Source organism: Hyla sarda, chromosome 10, assembly GCF_029499605.1.
Source record: "Hyla sarda isolate aHylSar1 chromosome 10, aHylSar1.hap1, whole genome shotgun sequence".
Taxonomy (NCBI): Eukaryota; Metazoa; Chordata; class Amphibia; order Anura; family Hylidae; genus Hyla; species Hyla sarda.
In genome coordinates this window covers 119,814,649-119,833,211 of record NC_079198.1, presented here as the reverse complement: position 1 = coordinate 119,833,211, position 18,563 = coordinate 119,814,649, and the positions used below count along the sequence as shown (strand labels likewise).

Here is an 18,563-nt window from a genome sequence, read left to right as displayed (position 1 = left end):
TGTGGTTTTCCACTTAGATTTTGGGTGTGACTCCATATCCAGACCTCCATGGGTTGATAAATTTGATTTCCATTGATAATTTTTGTGTGATTTTGTTGTCAACACATTAAACTATGTAAAGACCAAAGTATTTCATACGATTAGTTCAATCATTCAGATCTAGGATGTGTTATCTTAGTGTTCCCATTATTTTTTTGAGCAGTGTATATAACTGAAAGAATCTTATTGAAGGGAACCCAGAGGACCATTGTTCTCATAATTTTTGGGGGCCTCAGATCCTACCTGATCATACGCTTATCACCTATTGTCTGGATGGGTGCTAAGTTGTCATTATGGGATAACCACATTAAAAAATGTTTTTAAATGTTCTTGAAAACAGCACTTATGCTATTGCATGTCTACTGCTCAATGGTTACAGACTACTAGCAAACCCAGTGTAGTCTTAAGCCCGATAAACCCTTGAATTGTGAAGATGGTTTTAAACTTCAAAATCTCCACACCATTTTAAGACCCTTAGAAAAACAAACCTTTCTTTTAATCTGAGACCACGCATAGTTTAAGGTTTTTTTTTCTCGAAACTACCAAAGTTATACTCTATTAACAGGGCAGGGGGATAGCTACCCGATCACAGTGGGGGGTTCGACCATTGGGGTCTCCCGCAATCTCTATGGGTCTACGGATCTCTTTGGGTCCCCATTCTAGGATTCACTTGGGGGGATGACATCGGTCCCCTACAGTGGGTACACAGAGTTTGTTTGTAGTCTGTTACCATGGTGACACTTTAATCTTCATAAGAGTTGCATATTCAAAACATTGGAAGATTTTCAACTACAACTATTTGCAAAGTTGTTTTTGTTTTAGATGTAGTTGCGCACAAAAGGAAAAAAGAAAAAGGAAGGTGATTTATCAAGCTCCATAGTGGGGGGTTTTTCGTGTAAAAAGGTTGCGCGTACTTGTGCGACTTTTCTATACATGCTGTGACTTTTTGATTTTTGCTTATTCCAAAGCATTTCTGTAATCTGCTCACGTAGTATTTTATTTTTATTTTTTAACTTTGCAGTGGTTATGTATTTATCAAATGCAATAGTCGGTAGTTATGAAGAAAAAAAGTTGCATCTTCATTTAAAAGTCGCATATGTATTCCAGGTCCAACCTGGCTTACAGAAAGTGCATACATCTGCAGAAAAGGACATTAACACCCACTTTAACAACTGTTCTTGTTCTGCATCATGAAACAAAGCTACTACATTAATGTTAATGTTAATTATATAACTAATAACTATTCATTTTAAGGTTGAAAATACCTTATTAACATCTTAAGGACGCAGGGCGTACCTGTACGCCCTACGCCCTGCACCCTGTCCCGGTGTTTAAAACGGCCGTGATCCCGCATCACACCGGGTCGGTCCTGGCTGCTAATGATAGTCGGGACCCTGGGCTAATAGCGCGCGGCACATATTGTTGTGCCGCGCTCTATTAACCCTTCAGACACGGCGATCAAAATTGATTGCCGCGATGAAAACGAAAGTAAAAGCTTCCCGGCATCCAAATCAGGCTGATTGGGACTATCGCAATAAAATCGTGATGTCCCGATCAGCTAGGACGCAAGCGGAGGCCCCCTTACCTTGCTCCGTCGTGTCTGATCGTTGTTTGATTGCTCCAAGCCTGAGCTACAGGCTTGAGCAATCAACCCCCTATTACGCTGATCCATGCAAAGCTATGGCTGTGCAGGAATCACGGTAAAAGATCAGTGTGTGCAGTGCTATAGCCCCCTATGGGAGCTATAACACTGTGAAAAAAAAAAAAGTTAATAAAGATCATTTAACCCCTTCCCTAATAAAAGTTTGAATCACCCCCCTTTTCCCATAAAAAAAAAAAAACTGTGTAAATGAAAAACGTGTGATTTATTTATCAAGGTCGTGCAACTATTTGATAAATAGGTAACTGGTGTATAGTGGAGTCCAGCTCTCCTCCCAAGCCCGCAGCGCACGGACCGGCGTGGGCAGCGCCTGGATGTGTGAACTGAAATACAAATGGATGTCCAGCGCAGGTGGATGCAGAACGATGCTCTTTATTACGGTAAAAACTTCAGTGCATGCAAGACATGGATACAGGTGACATGTTTCGGCCCTAGCATCGGGCCTTAGTCATACCATACCATGACTAAGGCCCGAAACGAGTCACATGTATCCATATCTTGCATGCACTGAAGTTTTTACCACAATAAAGAGCATCGTTCTGCATCCATCTGCGCTGGACATCCATTTGTATTTCTATTTGATAAATAGGTCGCATGTAAGCAAAAGTAAGTAAAAAAAAAGTTGTCATATAAAAGCCAAACGTTTGAAAAGAATGATAAATCTCCTTCTAGATGTTTTGAGAAAGTCTCTTCCTCTGTGTAACCTTAATATTGTGATTAGGCCGTATTGTTAAAGAAGCATTATGTCTTAAGGGCAGATTGAGCTGCCAGCATTTTCCTGCTTGGTCTATTTGGTATTCTTTTTGGATTTTGCTCCTTTTTCTTATAATCGCTCAGTGTGCATTTGATTTCCTTTTTATTTCCCCTTTTGTCATAAAACGTCGACTTCCTCTCTTTCCTCTAGTAATGATCCGCGGTTACGAGCTCCCTCTTTACATAATTAGCTTTGGTTAGTTTTCTTCTGTTTTGTCTGGTTTCATTGCGTCTTACGTGAGCGGAATGAGGGGCGCCAACCTTTAACCATTCTAAGTCCCCAGTAAATCCTGCCCAGTGTTTAATTTGGAGGGAGGGGAAAGGGTTAAAGGTGCTTGTGCCGTTGATGAAGATGAGCTGTATTTGTTGTTGATGGGTTACATGGAGGGGAGTGGTTGTGGGGTATTGAGCTCCGAACCGCGGTAATAAAACTGTTGAGAAATTAAGCAAATTGAATGAGAAAATCAAACCTCAAACAATATCCGTGCCGAGTCTATAAGATTGAGCGGGATAGTTTATTACCCTGCGCGTATATATATTAAAGTGACAGTGGCATATTGGGATAGCGCTCCCGCACACATACACACTGGATCTTGTATCTCTCCTCAAATAAATGTTCCCTTTATCTTCCTTTGTAGGATTAAACGATGAAGAGATTGAGTTAGCGCTCCAGCAGTCTGGCACTGCCCATGATGACCCACCTCCTTTGGGCCCAACAGGTTTACCCCACCCAGGACCACCGCACCAGCTGGCAGTCCAACCCTACCGTGAGTGACATCATATCATAACAAATCTCTACGTGAACACCGTTTTGCATTCATAAAACGAAAATGTGACTTCAGTTCCTAAACATCAAATTTCATCCATTGACATAAAATTTGCTCAGAAATAACTTTTATATGGAAGTGCATAAAACAAAGTCATTACGATAATGAAACAGTTTTATGGTCCTTTTTAGGATTTTGCTGTCAGAATCCAATTTTATATTTTGTAAAAGTAACTTTTTTTTCTTGCTAAAGTAGCCACTGGGTGGTACTCTATTTTATTTTTTTTTTAAATCATGTGATGGTATTTTAATATAGGATTGGTTTGGAAATACGCTGCGCTACTGATTTTACAAATAGTACTTTAAATACTCGATTCTTCAACGATTTGATAATCTGCAAGCAGAAAAGTGTAGTTTTAAAAGTCCAAAGTCTAAAATTAGAAAGAAACGGCTGCTCTCTGCCGCACCAGTCCATAGGTTGTCTTGGGTATTGTAGTTCTGCGCCATTTGAAGTGAATGTGACTGAGCTGCAATACCACACACAACCTGTTTATAGATGTGGTGCTGTTTTTGGAAAATGCAGCCATGATTTTCTTATCCTGAACTATTTATTTATTTTTATTATTTTCATATGTACCGTATATACTCGAGTATAAGCCGACCCGAATATAAGCCGAGGCCCCTAATTTCACCCCAAAAACCCAGGAAAAGTTATTGACTCGACTATAAGCCTAGGGTGGGAAATACATCATCCCCCCCATGTCATCATCCAGACCCCCGTCATCATCACCCTGTCATTTTCCCCCCCTTTCATCATCACCGTCTGTCAATCCCTTTCAGTGGTCTTCAACCTGCAGACCTCCAGATGTTGCAATACTACAACTCCCAGCATGCCTGGACGGCCATCGGCTGTCCGGGCATGCTGGGAGTTGTAGTTTTGAAACATCTGGAGGTCCGCAGGTTGAAGACCACTGCGGCCTTCGTCATCATCCAGTTTTCTACTCACCTCCCCTCGGTGGGAAGGTAGGGTGAACTGGTCCGGGCCATCTATGCTGCAGGGACCGTCCGGTGGGGAGGGTTAGTCGTTCCGGGCTGTACATTTTCACCGGGAGGCCCTCTTCTCCGCTCCGGGCCGGCCCCGGACTAGTGACGTTGCCTTGACGATGACGCACAGGGACATTCATGCACAGGTACGTCTGCTGCGCACGGACGTCCCTGTGCGTCGTCGTCAAGGCAAAGTCACTATGCCGGGGCCGGCCCGGAGCGGAGAAGAGGGCCTCCCGGTGAAAATGGACAGCCCGGAACGACTAACCCTTCCCATCGGACAGTCCCTGCAGCATAGATGGCCCGGACCAGCTCACCCTTGATGAAGGCCGCATGGCTGCCGATGGCTGCCCGGGCATGCTGTAAGTTGTAGTTTTGCAACATCTGGAGGTCCGCAGGTTGAAGACCACTGAGAAGGGATTGACAGGCAGAGAGTTCACTCGAGTATAAGCCGAGGGGGGCGTTTTCAGCACGAAAAATCGGGCTGAAAAATTCGGCTTATACTCGAGTATATACAGTATGTAAGAAATGATTGCTCGGCTGCTAAGTCATGTTGGCTTACTTGGCTACATGAGTCTTCAGTGTTTGTGGAGCCGGGATATAAAGAACATTTCTTCCTCTGAAGGACCTCAAAAAGTCTATTCATTTTAATGGTGTAGTAATACTAAGTTTCCTCTGTGGCGGAGCTGCACAGAAACTGAACACTTTCTGCCAGGTTTCTCCACAGCCGATCACTGGAAAAGATCCAGCAGGGAGACACCATGTCATCAGCTTATTTAACAAATAGGGATTGTCCAAAGTGGAAAATCCCTTTAAATGTTGTCCTTTTTACCAAAATGACAGGAACCTTGAAGGTATTTATTATAAGTCAATTTTGTCCATCAGGCACCATTCTGCTCCTTTACAGTGCCATCGTTTTTGTCTTTGTCATATCTTTTCTTTTCAGCAGCTTCTTACTTCTGTCTTTTTCTGGAAAGGCTGGGTAGCCAAATAATATAGCCGTAGCTTTAGCTCCCAGGGGTGCAGTTGCAAAACTTCCAAAAATATTTTATTCTGTTAAACATTATTAACTTGCATAAATTGCAACTAAGACTTTCCTAAAAAACAACTACTGAACACTTCTAAAAAGTTACCATATATCCCAAACACTTTTTCTATTTTACTTTTTTATGAGAAAAACAGAGACCCATTTAAAGTGTCCCTAAAGTAGTAAACGGGTTGTCCAGGCAAAACAAAAATTCTCTATACGGCTATTGTTGGTGTAAAAATAATAAACATGCTATACGCATGCATATACAGTGGTCCCTCAACATACGATGGTAATCCGTTCCAAATGAACCATCGTTTGTTGAAACCATCGTATGTTGCGGGATCCGTGCAATGAAAAGAATAGGAAGTTGTACTTGCCTGTCCCCGCCGTTCCCGACCCGTCACCGCTGCCCTGGATGTCGCTCTCCATCGCTGTCGCAGTGTCCCCGACGCTCCGGACGTCTCTGCTTCCCCGAGATCCTCACTCTCCGTCACCGCCATCACGTCATTACGCACGCCACTCCTATTGGACCACAGGACGGCTTGCGCGGCGATGTGATGACGACGACGATGGAGAGCGCCAGCGATGCAGGGAATCCCGAAGATGGCGCTCCGGAGCCCTGAGGACAGGTAGGAGACCATCACCGGAGCACACGGGCACCGTAAACGGCTATCCGGTGGCAGGTGAAGCAGTCTGCGCTGCCGAATAGCCGTTTATGCGATGGCCCCAACATTCAAAAGCATCGTATGTTGATGCTGCCTTCAACATGTGATGGCCTCTGAGAGGCCATCGTATGTTGAAATTATCGTATGTCGGGGACAGTAATCCGTGCACAAATCGGAGGTCGCTCCACGCATGGAACCAAGATGCCGGGCAGGAGATACGGAGAGTCATGCTGGTTGGACCCCTCGCGATCAGACACTTCACACACGGCATCCTGTGGATAGGGGATAAGAAAAGATAAGCTGTTCTGTAGCGGAATTCCCCTTTAATGGTGTCACAACTTCTTTAACGGGAATCTTTCAACTCTAGATCAGGTTATGGGCTGCAGACACTGTGGTATAGCTACCTTCAGTAGAGCTGACCATGCTGGTGCCCACAGCAGGGAAACTCTCACCATGCGTTCGTCACTATTTAAATCCACGGCACAGCTAGAGGATTTGCAGACAGAGCTTGTTAATGGAAGCAAAGCCCTGATGGTCAAGGAGGGACAGGGAGGGAAGGGGGAGCGAGGAGGCATGCTCGCCCACAGAACCTCAGCTCTTTGACACTTGAATCCAGAAGAAAAATGCAATTTTATAACTTTTGGAAGCACAATAAGCTTTACTAAAAATATGTTTTTTTTGTTTTTATTCCCCCCTTTAGAAGGGGACTGAACATAGATGTGGGTCACAAACATATAATGGACATAGGTAATAGGAAAATAAATAAAAAAAAATTAGGACTTTACCCTTTGGATGTGATTGGAGTAGAATCCACAATGTACACATTAACACATAGGGGGAGATTTATCAAAACCTGTCCAGCGGCAAAGTTGCTGAGTTGCCAATAGCAACCAATCAGATCGCTTCTTTCATTTTTGAAAAGGCCTCTGTAAAATGAAAGAAGCGATCTGATTGGTTGCTATGGGCAACTCAGCAGCTTTTTCTCTGGACAGGTTTTGATAAATCTCCCCAATAATCTATACGTAGTTACTCTTGTAGATGTAGATAAAGGCATAGTATAAAGCAGTGGTCCCCAAACTGTGGCCCTCCAGATGTTGCAAAACGACAACTCCCAGCATGCCTGGACAGCCATTGGCTGTCCAGGCATGCTGGGAATTGTAGTTTTCCAACATCTGGAGGGCCACAGTTTGGGGACCACTGGTATAAAGGATACAGAGGTGCCAGCGATGGCGACATTTGAACTATTACACGGAGAACTTTCTGGGGATGGGCAGGTTTATGAGCAAACTCCAAAGTCCCCGAACATAGAATGAGTGTAGCTTTAAATCGTGACCTTTTCCAGCACTTTTGTGCGATGTGATGTGCGCCGTTCAATAAACCCCTGTCAAATATCATATCCTGACCCTATTAATTAATTGTAAATCAGGCCCGTTGTTTGTGAGGGGGGTGGAAATCATAATAGATGTGTTTTTACTAAATTAAAATGTAAATGTAATTACCCCATAGATTGTGAGTGAGGGAGGGCGGCGTTATTAATATTCTGCTTCACGGTCTCCTTGGCAACGACCTCGCCCAATCCCGAGGCATCTATTAGAAATGTGACAAAATGAGTGTTTTTTGTTTTTATTAGATTTTTTTTTTTTTCCATTTTTCTTTTCTGGATTTGCATTGAAATATTATGTCAAATTTAATTTTATTTTTTAACTTTTTTTTTTTTTTTTTGCCTGCAGTATCTGACATTTCTACATTGTATCAACCTTTAATTGTTAATGATAAAATGTAACCCTCTTGATGCTGGGTACAGTGCAGTTACACGAAGGATTCCTGCTTTCTCCCTCCCGAGTAGTCCGAATGGAGTTAAAAGAAAAAAATGTTGATTAATCCCGAGAAACAGGACTGATAATAATGCTGATAAATGACACTGAAATTACTTTTTGCCTGTAATTTATTACATAAAATAACTTGTGTTTGACATGCGATTAGTTGCCGGGTGCATCAGTCAGACTGATGTGGATCTAAGGAGGGAAAGTCTTAGCTGTCACTCCGAACCGGGAGAAGCTTAAATTGTGAGAAAAAAAAAAAAAAATCACATTAATTTCCTCACAGATTCGCGTAATTGCCGAGTAGGGAAAAAAAAAAAAAAAAACATCAGCGGCACCAGGCGTTTTATTTTTCCCCATCCATTTCCCTTGTATAAAGCTTGCGATTTCTATCGTCAAACTCAAGTTTAAAAAAAAAATATTTATCAAATGTTTGTCCGCCCATGGAGCCAATGTTTTCTCAGACCAGTTTGTCTACAATTAAAGATTATTTAATGAAAAAATCTCCTGCCGTTTTGTGTATACAGCTCCAATGCTTTTTATATGTCTCGGCGGATAGTTACAGGCGACAAAACAAACCCTAGTTTTAGTCTGATCGAGTATAATTATTTTTTTTTTTTTTTGGCTTCTTTTATGGTGCCTACATATTTTAAAGCACTATACATTTTTTTTTTTTTTTAACGTACACCGGATCCTGCCAAATACTGAGCCACCATATTTCTTTCCATCTGCCTATTATTTCTTGCCAATCTACTGATTGTATATTCGAAAGAATTACAGGGCAGTTGGAAAGATGCTGATGCATAGAGGGGACTACAGAGTTCAGCAGTGGTGACAACGCGTTTCGGCATTCACTAATGCCTTCCTCAGGTCCACTAACAATTTCCCAGTTGGAAATGTATAACGTTTTGGGGTACTGATCTGGAGGTCCTGTATGACTGTTGTGCTGCCGCGGTCCTCAGACCGCGGCAGCACAGCAGTCATACAGGACCTCCAGACCAGTACCCCAAAACGTTATATATATTTCCAACTGGGGAATCGTTAGTGGACCTGAGGAAGGCATTAGTGAATGCCGAAACGCGTTGTCCCCATTAACAAAATAAAAATATTTGTTGTCCTGTGTCGCCCGAGTCCTTCTTTTTTTATTCAAGTTCTGAGCAGCGCCTCCCAAACCGTTTTTTTCCTTTTTTTACCTGTATCCTGCTATTCACTATTGGCCTCTGATTTTGGAGTCCGATACCGGTTGGAGCGCAGCAGCCAGTATCCGTATCCACCTACTTTACCAAAACAGTTGCGCACCCAAGTGTAGCAACTAATAAGGTTGGTATATCACTTTGGTGTGGTGGAGGGTACACATTAGTGGATATACCTCATCAGGGAGCGCCCCCCCTGTGTGTTTTCTCTCTCCCTTTAAACTAAAGTTCGGCAGTGTAATGGAGACAGCCACTTAGACTCCTAGGTTTGCAGGGTTATAACGGGGATGTGAGTAGAAAGATACAAATTAGAAATAACTGATTTGGGATCAGCGTCTTGTGAATTATGTATGTATTAAAGGGGTATTCCGGTGGAAAACAATTTAAATTAAACCCACTGGTGCCAGGAAGTTATACAGATTTGTAAATTACGTCTATTAAAAAATCTTAATCCTTCCAGTACTTATCAGCTGCTGTGTACTACAAAGGATTTTTTTTTCTGTCTAACCACAGTGAGCAGGAGAAAATCCCCACAGCAAACCTCTCCTGCTCTGGACAGTTCCTGACATGGAGAGAGGTGTCAGCAGAGAGCACTGTGGACAGACAGAAAAGAAATTCAAAAAGAAGAGAACTTCCTCTGGAGCATACAGCAGCTGATAAGTAGTGGAAGGGTTAAGATTTTTTAATAGAAGTAATTTTCAAATCTTTATAACTTACTGGCACCAGTTGATTTAAAATAAATTGTTTTCCACCGAGTACCCCTTTAATGTAGTGTAGAAGGGTGTTTCGGGGGTCCCTTTAAATGCTCACCTTCGCAAACAAATTCCATATAGACAGAAGCTATTCCTTTGTCTGAAATATACGACTATGGCTGTGCCAAGAACAAACGTTATCAACTATACATTGGATAGGTAAATAGCTGATATGTTGGGCTACAATCACTAAAACCCCCCCAGGATTACAAAAATGGAGGGTCTTCTGACTATCAAAGGAATGGAGCTGCACTGCACAAGCTCAGTCACTGCTCCATTGACAGTCTATAGAACTTCCAAACATATGAACCCTCACCCATCACCTATAGAACACCTTTCCAGAGGGGGGGTGATAGTTGTTTATCTTGGGATAACCCCTCTAAGGGTACATTTACACAAACCATACCCGCGGCAGGTTTCGTGCTGGAACATCAATACAAATAAATATTTTAAAGGGGTACTCCACCCTTAGACGTCTTATCCCCTATCCAAAGGACCCATGTGATCTCTGTCCCACACCTGTCGTTTGTTTAGAACACTGGGAGCAGGCGGCGGGGTCGTGATGTCACGTCCACGCCCCCTCGTGATGTCACGTCCACGCCCCCTCATGATGTCACTTCACGCCCCCTCATGATGTCACTTCACGCCCCTTCGTGATGTCACTCCACGCCCCCTCGTGATGTCACTCCACGCCCCCCTCGTGATGTCACTCCACGCCCCCCTCGTGATGTCACTCCACGCCCCCCTCGTGATGTCACTCCACGCCCCCCTCGTGATGTCACTCCACGCCCCCCTCGTGATGTCACTCCACTCCCCCCTCGTGATGTCACTCCACGCCCCCTCGTGATGTCACTCCACGCCCCCTCGTGATGTCACTCCACGCCCCCTCGTGATGTCACTCCACGCCGCCTCGTGATGTCACTCCACGCCCCCTCGTGATGTCACTCCACGCCCCCTCGTGATGTCACTCCACGCCCCCTCGTGATGTCACTCCACGCCCCCTCGTGATGTCACTCCACGCCCCCTCGTGATGTCACTCCACGCCCCCTCGTGATGTCACTCCACGCCCCCTCGTGATGTCACTCCACGCCCCCTCGTGATGTCACTCCACGCCCCCTCGTGATGTCACTCCACGCCCCCTCGTGATGTCACTCCACGCCCCCTCGTGATGTCACTCCACGCCCCCTCGTGATGTCACTCCACGCCCCCTCGTGATGTCACTCCACGCCCCCTCGTGATGTCACTCCACGCCCCCTCGTGATGTCACTCCACGCCCCCTCGTGATGTCACTCCACGCCCCCTCGTGATGTCACTCCACGCCCCCTCGTGATGTCACTCCACGCCCCCTCGTGATGTCACTCCACGCCCCCTCGTGATGTCACTCCACACCCCCTCAATGCAAGTCTATGGGTGGGGGCGTGGCGGCCGCCACGCCCCCTCCCATAGACTTACAATGAGGGGGGAGTGACATGACCTCACGACCCCGCCGCCCGCTCTAAGCGTTCAGAACAAAATGTTCTGAACACTGGGGCAGCGGAGTACCCCTTTAATACAACATCTAATCCACAATGGTTACGGTAGGTGTAAATGTTCCCTAAAGAAAAATGACACCTAATGACAGAGAATTGGAGCTAAACTGCTGTTTTCAAGGCCAACCAGATAAATTGTAAAAGCAGCTTTATATATGAGTGGAGGAAATGATAAAGTGTTATGTAAATGTAAACTATATAAAATGTTGATAAAAATGTCGGCATTGTTTTACTCCCTGCTATGTGTTGGTATGTCTCCGCCGCCTTACACAATCACAGTTTTACACGAAACTTATCTTCATTTCTAGTAAATTCCTAAGACTTTTACATCTACAGTCGTCACTGTCTTTAGCTGCTGTTATATATATTTGACCTTTATTGTAGCCTTTTCTTCCGAATGCTTCTTGTATTCAGCAAGACTTAATGTGTCACTTTTTATACTAAAGAAAAATGCTACTAAGATGGGGTTAAATAGGTTGTTTTTGACATTTTTCCATCTACCAACACCCTTGGGTGTGCCACACAGATTACCTAGCAAGAAAAACTGGTGTTCTGCCTCCTATTACTTTTTTAGGGCTGTTCACATAATGCAGTGTTTCCCAACCAGTGTACCAAAGGCTGTCCAGGCATGCTGGGAGTTGTAGTTTTGCTACAGCTGGAGGCACCCTGGTTTGGGAACACTGACATAAGGAATAGTGTAAAAAAATAAAAATAAAAAAGCAGGGAGTAGAATTTTCCATATATTCTTAATATTAATTATATATCTATCTCATATCTATCTCCTATCTATCTCCTATCTATCTATCTATCTCATATCTATCTCTCTCATATCTATCTATCTCATATCTATCTATCACATATCTATCTATCTATTATCTCATATCTATCTCATATCTATCTATCTCATATCTATCTCATATCTATCTCATATCTATCTATCTCATATCTATCTATCTCATATCTATTATCTCATATCTATCACATATCTATCTATCATCTCATCTATCTATCTATTATCTCATATCTATCTATTATCTCATATCTATCTCATATTTATCTCTCTCATATCTATCTCATATCTATTTATCTCTCTCATATCTATCTCATATTTATCTATCTCATATCTATTTATCTCTCTCATATCTATCTCATATCTATCTAACTCATATCTATCTAACTCATATCTATCTGTCTCATATCTATCTGTCTCATATCTATCTGTCTCATATCTATCTGTCTCATATCTATCTGTCTCATATCTATCTCCTATCTATCTATCTCCTATCTATCTATCTCCTATCTATCTATCTCCTATCTATCTATCTCCTATCTATCTATCTTATATCTATCTATATATCTCATATCTATCTATTTATCTATCTCTCATCTATCTTATATCTATCTATCTCATATCTATCTCATATCTATCTATATATCTCATATCTATTTATCTGTCTATCTGTCTGTCTGTCTATCTCATATCTATCTATCTATCACATTTTGTACTGAAGTGATAGTGAGAAGCAGACATGGCATATGTCTGTGTGATGGTGTCAGTCAGCTCCTGAAAGGGTCCTCGTTTTATATCATTGCTTCCTATGCCGTCTTTGCCCTTTATAGGCCACTGTTTGGTTCTTGGGTTAGGCACAACTATGAAGCAGGGTGCCCCCAATGCATTCCAGCCAACACGCGCTGAGATATTCAGCAGTGATGTAACCATCAGGTTCCTGTTATGTATAGACAAGTTCAGCAGGTAGACTCCGAGTTGTGAGTATTTCAATAGATATAGTTTGTCTCTGTAAGTTTGCAGACGGGGGAATGTTTTTTCAGCCTTTTACGATTGTCTCAGCCGCTGGATGGTCACAGTATAGAGAATGTCTGCTGCGCTGTGCACATAGCAGAATTTCCACGCCGAAAACTGGTGCAGAAATTCTAATTCCGGTGTACACAGAAAGAGTGGACTTGTCCATCCTTTAGGCAGATTCCGCAGGGAATGCATTGCTGTCTATTAGACGTCACATTCCTGACCGGTCCTAGCGCCGGCATGTCATGCCGCCACCCAAAGTCTGCAGAAGGGAGATTTTCCATGTGGACACTCTGACGTTTGAACATAGCCTTGGGGTATGTTCGCACGGTGGAATGTCCGTATGAAATACTACCGGAAAATATTTCTTCCCATTGATTTCGATGGCATTCTGCTGCACTGTTCACACTGAGAAATGTCCGTGGCAATCTCGATCCCGGTATCCGCAGAAAGAATAGATATGTTTATTGTTTCTGCGGATTTTGCTTGGAAATGCATTGCCGTCTATGGGACAGCGCATTTCCAAGCAGTCCCATTGCTGCCAAAAGTGTTAAATGTGCAGAATTCTAGAATCTATCTCATTGAGAGAGAACAAATGAGCCTGATGGGTGAAATCCAGCATACCCGATCTTTCCCTGTTTGTAGAGGCCCCCCATAAACTTTATACAGTCGGCAGGTTTAGCTGACTTATGACTTGACCTACGGACTTTCAGCAGGAGTACACATTGAAGAGGCTGCAGCGCTTGCACTAGCGTCTGATTGGTGGGGTGATCAGGTGTCAGAACCCGGCTTTTATAATATTTCTAAGGCTAAATAACACGATTTAAGCTTAATTTACATTAATACCAGAATTGGTAAAAACCTGACAAGGCTGGATTCACATCACGTTTTTGCCATACTGTTTTCAATCAGTTTTTCTAAAGAAAACCGTTTGGCAAAAAAAAATGGATGGAACAGTATGGGAAAAAGTAAACCGTATGTGTTTTTAGACTGTATATACTGTTTTTAAAAGTGCATACGGTCCGTTTTTATTTTTTTTTAAAACATACGTTTTAGAAAATTTTGTCAATTTTTAATGGGAGGGGTGTTGGGTGGGGACTTTAGGATGCAAATGCGCATGTGCAAAGTAAAAACCGTATACTGTTTCCCGTATGGAACCGTATACATGTGCTTTTCCCATTGATGTCCATTTTTTAAAAAAACGTATGCGGATGCAGTACGGTTTTTAAACCGGAGACAAAACCGTGGTCAACTACGGTTTTGAGTATGGGAGAAAACCGTATTGCAAGCAAACCGTACGCAACCGGATGCATCTGGGGGCATAAGGTTTTCAATTATTTGTCTATGTATACGGTTCTCAATACGGTTCCATACATTTTTAATAATGAAAACGTATACGGGAAACATACTTGAAAAACGTGGTGTGAACCCAGCCTTACTCTCCATTTTACTAAGAAACCCTGAAAAAAGGGGCATGGCCATTGGAAAAAGGGGGCGTGTTTAATGAAGGGGGGGGGGGGGTAATTAAAAGGGGGCGTGTTCAATTAAAAGGAGGCATGTTCAATTAAAAGGGGCGTGTTCATTAAAAAAAGGCGTGTTCAATGAAATGGGGGCGTCTTCAATTAAAAAGGGGGCGTGTTCCTGACATTTTCACATAAACACAAAACATAGTTACTAAGGTTTCCACAGAAAATGTGGAGGAAAACCAGACAGATCAGAACAGGTGTAAAAAAAAAAAAAAAAAAAGCAAAGTGTAGGGAAAGTGGAAAATGTAGGGAAACCTTAGTAAATACCGTGGAAAATAAATTGTAGGGAATTAAAACCCACAAAGAAACCTACACAACCCTCTTAGTAAATAAGGGCCCTTATATGTGACACTGGGCTGCACAGATCAGACAGAATACTATTCATTACCTCTTGAATATAATTTTTCGTTCTGCCCCCTCCCTCTCCGTTCCTCCCCCCCCCCCTTTCTGATGTTCGTTTTTCTTCTTTAATTTTGCCACGAGACAGACTTGTGTCACTTAATGTAAAACGAGTGAGATGGCATTTCAGCTCAGAGGCTTTATAGACTTGCTGAACTTTTGTGAAAGATCATCCCAGTCCCGTTTCATTAATAATGAAAAGGAGGGGGCAATAAAACCGCTCAATTCCAGGATGCACCATAGACTCGGAGCTGGGGTTAGTCTCGACTGCCGATATTAATGCTGCCCCCTTAACCCCTCTGCTAGCTGTGTGTCCTGCAGCTCTCCCTGTCACATCACAATTTCTCCCTATCTCCCCCTACACCTCTCCTTTTGGGGTGCTGGCCTCATGGAGTATTAGGGCGCAGTAAAACAAATCTTCCTTCATTTCATCCCTGGAAATAGAAGGTCAAGCTTTTTTTTTTTCCCATATAAAAAAAAGTAAATATGATATTCCATCTGTTAAAGGGGAACATTTTATCTTTTTTTAATCAACTGGTGCCAGAAAGTTAAACAGATTTGTAAATTACTTCTAAGTAAAAATCTTAATCCTTCCAGTACTTATCAGCGGCTGTATACCAGAGAGGAAGTTCATTTCTTTTTGAACTTCCTTTCTGTCTGACCACAGTGCTCTCTGCTGACACCACTGTCCATTTTAGGAACTGTCCAGAGCAGGAGCAAATCCCCATAGCAAACCTATCCTGCTCTGGACAGTTCCTGATATGGACAGAAGTGTCAGCAGAGAGCACTGTGGTCAGGCAGAAAAGAAATAAAAAAAAGAAAAGAACTTCCTCTGTAACATACAACAACTGATAATTACTGGAAGGATTAAGATTTTTTAATAGAAGTAATTTACAAATCTGTTTAAAGGGGTACTCTGGTGGAAAACTTTTTTTTTTTTTTTTTTAAATCAACTGATTTGTAAATTACTTTTATTTAAAAAAAAATCTTAATCCTTACAGTACTTATTAGCTGCTGAATACTACAGAGGAAGTGCTTTTCTTTTTGGAAAACAGAGCTCTCTGCTGACATCACGAGCACAGTGCTCTCTGCTGACACCTCTGTCCGTTTTAGGAACTGTCCAGAGCAGGAGAGGTTTGCTGTGGGGGATTTTCTCCTACTCTGGACAGAGATGTCAGCAGAGAGCACTGTGGTCATGATGTCAGCAGAGAGCTCTTTGTTCCAAAAAGAAAACCATTTCCTCTGTAGTATTCAGCAGCCAATAATTACTGGAAGGATTAAGATTTTTTTTTAATAGAAGTAAATTACAAATCTGTTTAACTTTCTGGTACCAGTTGATTTAAAATAAATGAATAAAATAAAAAAAATTACATTTATTAAATGTTAGATCAGTGGGGGGGGGGGGGACCGGTAGAATGGAGGACTCAATTAGGAGAGTAAGCATGCTTGGTAGTTTACAGTATTTCCCATTGAGTTGTATGTGCATGCTCGACCCTCACCCCCTACTGTACTCATGTACCATTGGTCAGACCCCTTTTTAATCTAAAACTTATCACCTATGACTTGTGATAATATTTATGGGTCTGGAGTACAGCTTCAGGTTATGTTATTTTATTCCTTGCAACAGCCGAAGAGCTACAGCAGTGTTTCCCAACCAGGGTGCCTCCAGCTGTTGCAAAACTACAACTCCCAGCACGCCCGGACAGCCAACGGCTGTCCGGGCGTGCTGGGAGTTGTAGTTTTGCAACAGCTGGAGGCGCCCTGGTTGGGAAACACTGAGCTACAGGTTTGGGACACTATAATAAGAAACGGCAAGAAGACCTTTTACAACTAAAATTGTCATTGGATTACGGGATTTGTAATTTTGGAACAGCTGGAGAAGCACATGTAAAATGTGATATTAAAGAGGGGTTATCCAGGAAAAAACTTTTTTTTTATATAAATATATATATATATATATATATATATATATATATATATATATATAAATCAACTGGCTCCAGAAAGTTAAACAGATTTGTAAATTACTTCTATTACAAAATCTTAATCCTTTCAGTACTTATGAGCTGCTGAAGTTGAGTTGTCCTTTTCTAAGTGCTCTCTGATAACACCTGTCTCGGGAACTGTCCAGAGTAGAAGCAAATCCCCATAGCAAACCTCTTCTACTCTGTGCAGTTCCCGAGACAAGCAGAGATGTCAGCAGAGAGCACTGTTGCCAGACAGAAAAGAACAACTCAACTTCAGCAGCTGATAATTATTGGAAGGATTAAGATTTTTTTTTTTTATAAAAGTAATTTACAAATCTGTTTAACTTTCTGGAGCCAGTTGATATAAAAAAAAAATAGAAATAAAGTTTTTTCCTGGAATACCCCTTTAACTCTTTTTTTTTTTTTTCATTCTCCCCCACAGAGCCTCCCCCCTCTCGCTGGAGGGAATATGGCGCCCTTGCTGTCATTCTGGCGGGCATTGCCTTTGGATTCCACCATCTTTACAAGGTAGGAGATTTTCTTTTATAATAATCTGTTCTGAAGCAAAAGTAGCAAAGCTGAATTAAAGGGATATTCCGGGTTTAGACATCTTATCCCCTATCCCAAGTATAGAGGATAAAATGTATGATCGCAAGGGTCCCACCATTGGGAACCCCCGCCATCTCTGTGTGGCCCCCCCAGCATTCTGTACCAGGCGCTACTTCCGAGATGGGGACGTGACATAATGGCCACGCCCCCTCCCATGGACATGAATGGAGGGGGCGTGGCTTGACTTCCCCGTCTTGGAAGCAGCACATGGCACAGAATGACGGGGGCTGCACAGAGATCACGGGGGTCCCCAGCAACGGGACCCTTGCAATCATATATCTTATTCCCTGTTCTTTGGATAGGGGATAAGATGTATAAACCCGGAATACCCCTTTAACTATTCTAAATAACTGCAGTCCTATGTAAAACTGCACAGCATGGGTTGTTGCAAAAAAAATAAAAAAATTTAAATTACCGTAAATAAATAAATAAATTAAAAAACTAACTCAGCTCTGCTGCACCTGACATCACAACATAACGTTGATGTCCAGGCCTGAGCGGGCGCCGGTGATTGGAGACGTCGTGGTACACGCTCTTGTACTTGGGTTCTGATGTTTTATTTTTCACGTCTTCCAATTCTAATGAATTGTGTTCTGTTCTAGCTTGCATTCTTTACACTAGGCATTTTATGCTGCTTTTTTTTTCCAAATGTGGCTACACCCAGAATAATCTGATTACACACCTGAGTAATGTCTTGTTTTTGTTTTTCAATCATTCTTTTGTGTTGTGCAAAACCTCAGACTTCTCACAAAGGTCGGCCCCATTAGGCCCCGTTCACACCATGATATTGCCCTCTGTTTAACGTACGTGCCAGAAAAAAAGCTGCCAAAATATGTTCAATGACTTCAACACAAATAGCTAATGAGCCAGTCACATGACAGGAACTCAATACATATAGGCATGTAGACGTGGGCAAGACAACTTGAAGTTTAACCCCTTAACGACAATGGACATAAATGTACGTCATGGTGCGGTGGTACTTAGCGCACCATGACATATATTTACGT

The 18,563-nt window shown here is 42.5% G+C and overlaps 1 protein-coding gene across 4 annotated transcripts in view; it reads left to right on the top strand.

The window, feature by feature from the left end:
- Positions 1-18,563, top strand: part of PEX14 (peroxisomal biogenesis factor 14) — a 196,913-nt gene that overhangs the window by 155,631 nt on the left and 22,719 nt on the right. For all 4 annotated transcript variants that reach the window (XM_056543810.1, XM_056543809.1, XM_056543808.1 and 1 more), the window contains 2 exons: positions 3,091-3,219; positions 17,390-17,475. In XM_056543810.1, the coding sequence (XP_056399785.1) occupies positions 3,091-3,219; positions 17,390-17,475 (215 nt within the window). The remainder of the gene's footprint in view (positions 1-3,090; positions 3,220-17,389; positions 17,476-18,563) is intronic.